Below are 6677 nucleotides of genomic sequence, written 5' to 3'. Positions count from 1 at the left end.
ACAGCAGGCAGCGCGGCGCTGTGCTCACCGTCTGGGAGATCGGGGTATTTGGCTGTACCTCCCCTCACAGGCAGCTGTTTCTTGAGGAAGCACCGGCTTCACACCCTGGAATGTGAGGTGTCAGCACTTCTGGAGCACTTGGAGACCCAGAAAGGGGTCTGGGCCTCCTCCTCCCCGTCCCCCACAGTGCCAGAGTTAATTCCAAGCGTGGAGCACTGCTGTAGCTGTGTTTGGGATAGCTCCTACGCCCACCTGCCCCAGCACCACAGGAAGGGCCCCCGGGTGCTGCTGTGGGCCCGCACAGGTGGCGAGCGCTGCTGTGGCACTGCTCGGTAACCCCGTTTGTGACCTGATGTTTGTAACGACCAATTCCTGCCACTGCGGGGGAGGATGCCCTGAAATAAAGTGCAACTCTTCATGTGTGCTCTTGTGTGCAGTTTTTATTTGTCTGCTCTCCTCCTAGAACCTTCCTGCTGCCGGGGCACACACGGGGCCACTCCCCCTCAGTGATTCCAGGGGATTTTTCACCATCTCCCTCTCACTTTACAGCAAAGGCAAAGCTGGGACAACACAACCCTACGCCTGCCTACAAGGGAAGTATCAAACAATAAGAAACACTTTATTTTAACTTTACAACATATAAATAGACAAATCTGTGCTTTCCAATGGAGCTTTCCTTCCCCCTCCCATCCCCAGGGTCCTTGTGGCAGTGCCCCAGCTCCTGTGGACTCGGGGAGGAGAGCGGGGCCGAGCTGCAGAGGCCAGCCGGATCCACCCCGAAGGATCCATCCTGACGGATCCCTCCCGAAGGATCCCGGCCGTCATCTGCTCAGGTCCCGGCTGGCGCCGCGCCCGCACAGCATCCGCTCCTCTGCCGAGAGCCCGGCAAAGAAGGGGTGCAGGAGGGCTTCCGAGAACGTGATCCGCTGCGAGGGGTCGAACTCCAGCATCCTCCTCATCAGGTCAAAGAGCTGCGCGTGCTCCAGCGAGTCGTGCAGCATGTACGTCTGGAAGGGACACGGGGCCTCAGCTGGGGCCAGGGCTGCCTCCCATCCCAAATACAGCACACCCCCCTTTCCCTAATCTCCATCCTGCTTTAGCCAGACGGGGATCACCGCAGCTGAGAGCTTGGGGCTCCCTACCAACCAGTTAGCACGGAAATTCCCATCCCTCAGCCCCACAGCCCGATCCAAGAAGGGGGCAGCACCTACCCGCAGGGGCTTGCAGTTCTCCTGGACGTATCGCCCGTCGGACGTGTTCTCATCCCACACCAGGTTGCCATTGTGGAAGTATTTTTGCTTCCTGCACAGGGAAGGTGGGGATCAGGCAGGATCTCTCCCTCCCTTGCAGGTGAGGGCAGAGGATTGGTGTTCTGAGCCGCAGCCAGGGGCCTAGGCTGAGCTCAGGACCAGGCTCTTACCGAGTTTTGTGGACCATGTGAGATGGAAGCGGCCCCAGGATTTTTTCCATCATGACAAGATGCTCACGGTTCTCATGGGTCTGCAGAGGAACAGAGCAGTGCTGGGTTAGTCAGAGCTTGGGGAGCTGGTGCCAAAAGGTTTGGCAGCCCTGCAGGGACAGGGGAGAAAGCATTCCACTCCTCATCTCTTGCTTTTCCCTTTCTTCAGAGAGTAGAAATAACCTGAACCTAGAAGTGAGCTGAAGCCTATCCTTCCAGCAAGGCACTCCTCAAACCAGCCTTTTTCCAGGGCTCATTTTCACACTCAGCTTCTGATTTTTAGTGCCTCATGTGTGTTTCCCTCCCCCTCACCTCATTCTGAGCTCTTTTGGACATTAAGGTTCTCAGGGAACAAGAACTACCTGGAAGGGCGTGAAGCCACGGTAATACTCGAACAGAATGCAGCCAGTGCTCCAGACATCACATGGCTGTGCCCAGCCCAGCTCTGCAAAGAAAATCAAATTAACTCTGTGTCCCAACAAACCCCACCACGTCTCTCCTTGTCGAAACCACAGGGATTCCACTCAGAGCTAGAAATTCTCCCTCCAAGAGCTGGAGCGCTCCCAGCCTGGCTGTCCTCCAGCCAGCATCATCCTGGGCCAGCTGCTCCCCTGTGCCCCGCCCTGAGACTCCCCAGAACGTGCAGTTCTCACCCAGAATCACTTCTGGGGGACGGTAGTGCCGGGTGGCCACGATGGTGGTGTGGTGCTCGTGGTCGAAGGTGGCGCTGCCGAAGTCGGCCACGCGGATGCTCGTGTTCCGGATGGATTTCTCCTCGCAGCTCTGCAGGCAAAGCACAGGGCAGGGGCAGGTGTGAGAGGTGCCCCAGTGCTGCCGTGGCTGCAGCTCCTCACAGGGACCACACTGTGGAGTACTGAGCTCTCGACACCCCAGAGCAGCGTGCTGGAAAAGCCCCAAACACTGCAGGCAGCCTTAAGGCTCTTAGGAGGCCTGGCAGGAGGAAGAGGCCTGAGTTCCAGTTTGTCCCGCTACCCAGAGCGGGGAAGATGCAATTCCTGCAGGGAGGGGAAGGCAGGCCATTCCTGACGCAGCTGCTGCTCCCTGGGACAAACCCACCTTGTTCTCGTTGTACAGGGTGTCAAAATCCGAGTTGACAAACAGGATGTTCTCTGGCTTGAGGTCGGTGTGAGTCAGCTGGTTGTCGTGTAGAACTGCACAGAGGGAAGAGGACAGAGAAATAAACCTCTCCAAGAACCAGAGAGAAGCACCCCACAGCTTTGCGAAGCGCAGTGCCAAGGCAGCTCCTCCCCAGCTCCCTGGAAGCCCGTTCTGGGTCACTCACATCTCAGGGCGTGGCAGAGCTGGTAGGCCATGTGCCGGATCTGCGGGAGGGGGTACGGCTGGAAGTTGTTCTCCTTCAGGAACTCGAACGTGTTCTTGCCCAGAAGCTCGAAGGCAATGCACATGTGGCCGTGGAAGTTGAACCAGTCCGACATCAGGACGCACAGGCTGGGCAGGGAGAGAGGCAGGGGTTAACCACCCTCCAGGGATCCCGGGACAGCCACTGGCCCTGCTCCTGGCCAGTTCAGGAGTGGCTGGTGAGCAGAGCTCCGAGCCAGCTGACTCAGGAACACGGGGAGACACTTCCTGCTTTGCTCAGCCACCTTCAGAGAGAGCCCCCCAGTTCCTGAGGGACAAGGCAGCAGAGCAATGGGACCACTTCCCCTCAGCACAGGAGGCACATCCTCAGCCCTGTGTTGCTTTGTGGTACTGGGAACTTACAACTTGTTCTCCTTGTCCTTCTCTTTGATTTTTTTCAGGACGTTGATTTCCAGCCTGGCAGCCTCTCGGTATTTCCCAACGTTCTTGATGATTTTCAGTGCCACCTGTGATTTGCCTCTGTAAGGGAGGAGACACAAGGACAGAGTCAGACACAAAACCCGTGCTCAGCCCACAGGGAGAGGCACATCCCATTACTCCAGGCACGTTGTTCTCATGCATCCTTTGCCCTAAAGAAGCTCTGCTGGCCATTGATGCTGCTCGGGCGGTGGCTAATGGGAAGTGGAGGGTTACTGCTGGGTAACACTCCCACTCCTGCCACAGCAGTCCCTCACCCAGCTCTCTGTGACTCCAGCAGCCACCTGCCCTCTCCAACCGTGCCAGCGATTCCCAAGGAGGCAGGAGAGCCCCGCGGCTCCTGCAGCAAACTGACCCCAGGGCTCGGAGCCAGACGAGAGGTCAGGAGGGCACCGGGATCAAATGGAACCACGGGGGAGGTCACAGGAGAGAATGGAGGAGTGCCCTGGCAGATTAGGAGGTCACAGGGCCCACCCCTCAGCGGGAGCTCACTGCAGCACAACCTTCCACGGCTGGGGCAGGGAGGCTCAGGCTGGAGATCAGGGAAAAGCTCTTCTCCAGAGGGCGCTGGGCACTGCCCAGGCTCCCCAGGGAATGGGCACGGCCCCGAGGCTGCCAGAGCTCCAGGAGCGTTTGGACAGCACTGCCAGGGGTGCCCAGGGTGGGGCTGTTGGGGTGTCACACAAGGCCAGCAGCTGGACTTGGATGATTCGTGTGGGTCCCTCCCAACTTGGGATATTCCATGATTCTACTCTCCGAGCACCTGCTTCCCTTAACACATCAGCCTGTAAATTTTGGAGGGGGCTGAGGTTTGGCCCCCTCCCCTTGCTCTGAGGAATGCAGTGACACGTGGAAGGTGACAAGTTTGGTCCCGTGGAGCCCAGGTGGAACTGGGCTCGTGAGCAGCTGGGCTTGATGCTCGAGGGCCAAGAGGTGCAGGAAAGGTGCCCACCTGGCATGGTCCACACACTCCACCACTTTTCCAAAAGTGCCTTCGCCAAGGCTGCCGACGATTTCATCTAGGAGAGAAAACAGCAGCAGGTGTGAACCCGGGGGGCTCGGCCAGAGCTGGGCTCCTGCAACTCCACAGCAATAAAACATCAAAGCAAACAAAAGAATTGTCTCTCACTGCTACACTCTTTAAAACTCAAGTGTCTAAGCTCTGCCTCAGGCAAGTTACTGGTCAGTAAATAAAACACTAGAGACCCCTCCAGTACAGGACGAGAGATCTGGGCTAACCCGGGGGTAAAAGTAGAGGTAAAGTTTTACGAAAGGTGGCTGTACATCGCTCTTGAAGCCAATCGCCGATCCTGCACACCAGGTGACCTTCCTTGTCATCTTCCACGCTCCTGCTGCGCTTACTGCTCTGTTGGCTTCTCTGCACACACCGCCCCCCGGGACGGCAATCAGAGCGGTCATTCAAAGGTGGAGGACGACGGGGCGCCGGTGGGTGGATTTTCCAGATCCCAGCATTTCATAAGGCACACAGCATATATAACGATAGGGATATTGCAAGGGACACGTCAAGACACAAACTAACTTCAAAACAGAAAAGTCATCAACAGCTACAGGTATGGCAAGAAAACTTCTCTCATTAGCTACGGCCTCTGGCGCCGCTGCCGCCGCTCGGGCAGGAAGGGCCCCCCTCTTCCAGGATGGCAAGAGACAGCGGGAAGGTGGCTCGGCGTGGCACCGCCGGTCCCCACAGAGGTGCTGCCAGAGGCACGGGACAAGGAGGCCTTGGCCAGCTGAAGGTCACTTCTCCGCTGGCAAGCGTGGCGAGCGCTCGCTTTGGACAGGCTGCCCAGTAGAAGCCACAGTAGCAGTTTTCCCTCTGCGCATCCTGCTCTTTGCGCCTCGGCAAAAGCAGCTCCAGCTCCCCAGAGCTGTGTCCTGCCCTGGCTGTGACCCAGCCCTTCCCCTCCTGACAGAAGCAGCTGCCACGCTGATCCTAAATCCACGTGCCCGGCTGGCTGCTCACAGACCCGCTGGGGCACATCGGCCTTGGGGGCCTTGTTAAGGTTCCCCAGGGAACGCTTCAGGCAAGGTCTGAGGTGGCGTTCACCCCCTGCTACTGGCAAGCTTCTACTGGAAAACCAGCCCAACATTCCTGCAAGGAGCCGGGGTCCACAAAGCCAGCTGCCCTAATTCTTCACCTGGTTCTAGTCTGCTTTAAAAATAGTTACAATCCCTGCAGCTGAAGGAATTCATGGAAACCTTGACATTTCCATGCCTGAGCTTCTAGCAGGCTTCTCTTCTGTGCCCCTCTTTCCCCCCAGCTGGTCCAAAATAATGAGCTAAGATCAAAACTCCCCAAAAAGTCAGCTGCTACAGAGGAGGAGGTGGAAGGAGAGCTGGGACAGCTGTGAGGTGTCAGAGGACTGAGCTCCTGGCAGCCCAGACCCGCTCAGCGTCCCCACCGCACACCCCCCGCGCCGCAGCGCTTCCGTCACAGCCCTGGCTCCCTCAACACCGGAATTCCAAAGTCAGCTGGAAAGGAACCAGGAGGAGGAGCTCAGGGGTTCCCAGCCGTGCAGGTTATCCAGCTGCCGGGATCAGAGCCGCTCCTTCAGTTGTGGTAACATTTCAGGTGGGAGGGGAGTGTTCCTCACAGGAGGGAAGTGCTGAAGTGCTGTCTGACACCTCACACCACTTCCAGGGTATTCCTGGGACCAGCCCCCCCACCCAGCTCCAAATATTCCCGGTTAATCCTTGGAAGGAATGCTACGTCGTAACAACACGCTTGTGAAGTTTGCAAGAAGCTGAAATGCAAGCGGGGAACAGGGAGAGAGGACACACGTGTGCCCTTGGAAGGTGGGACTCTCTCTGACAACTAAAACAACTCCGGAGCCCCGGGCTGATGGATCCCACCTGGAAGGGGATCCAGGCACGAAGCCAAACCGAGGAATGCTGCACACCAAACCCCCCCAGAAGCAGCAGCAGCAGCCGTAGGCAGAAGCAAATCCCTGGCTGTGGATAAAGGCAAGCTGTACGGATCCCTGGGAGCAGGGCTGGCCCTCGGCCAGGGCTCTCCCTCGTCAGCCGTCATGTGAGTGCCACTGGAAGCTCTCCCTGATCCCTTCCCCGGCCCTAAAGAACACGGCTTAGTTCCCTCACGCATTAAGGCTACAGGGGCTGGCCCAGTAAAACCCAACGGCTACGAACGCTCCCCGCTGACCACGACACAGATTCAGGACTTTACATTCCACAAACACAGAAACGGGGTTCGAGGTACTCACCCAGAGCGCTCGGAGCTGGAAGGAGGCAAGAACAGTTAAACCCTGAGCTCGCTGTGGATGCTACTCACCGAGGAGGCACTGCTACAAGACCTGCTCCTGCGTCTCCGGCAGTGGTGCTGGTATCTCTTGGGCCGGGGCTGCTCCCTGCCCCTGGAGCGCCG

The 6677-nt window shown here is 58.0% G+C and overlaps 2 protein-coding genes and 1 long non-coding RNA gene across 3 annotated transcripts in view; 1 reads left to right on the top strand and 2 right to left on the bottom strand.

The window, feature by feature from the left end:
* Positions 1-422, top strand: part of EDC3 (enhancer of mRNA decapping 3) — a 21204-nt gene extending 20782 nt beyond the window's left edge. The window contains exon 6 of the mRNA XM_008641935.2: positions 1-422. This exon is cut by the window's left edge and continues 2796 nt beyond it. The gene's annotated coding sequence lies outside the window, so the exon portion shown is untranslated.
* Positions 1-6677, bottom strand: part of LOC108449337 — a 20526-nt gene that overhangs the window by 11417 nt on the left and 2432 nt on the right. The window lies entirely within an intron of this gene.
* CLK3 (CDC like kinase 3) lies at positions 596-4296 on the bottom strand. The gene is made up of 9 exons (XM_008641934.2): positions 4230-4296; positions 3203-3319; positions 2763-2929; positions 2537-2631; positions 2113-2242; positions 1822-1904; positions 1421-1500; positions 1212-1302; positions 596-1007 (listed from the first exon to the last, which is right to left on the bottom strand). Exons 3-9 carry the CDS (start codon positions 2914-2916, stop codon positions 822-824), a joined length of 819 nt encoding a protein of 272 aa, XP_008640156.2. The 5' UTR covers positions 2917-2929; positions 3203-3319; positions 4230-4296; the 3' UTR covers positions 596-821.

This window comes from Corvus brachyrhynchos, unplaced genomic scaffold, assembly GCF_000691975.1.
Source record: "Corvus brachyrhynchos isolate BGI_N302 unplaced genomic scaffold, ASM69197v1 scaffold309, whole genome shotgun sequence".
Classification (NCBI taxonomy): Eukaryota; Metazoa; Chordata; class Aves; order Passeriformes; family Corvidae; genus Corvus; species Corvus brachyrhynchos.
Note: the sequence above shows the minus strand (reverse complement) of the source record. Positions and strands in the feature narration are given on the sequence as shown.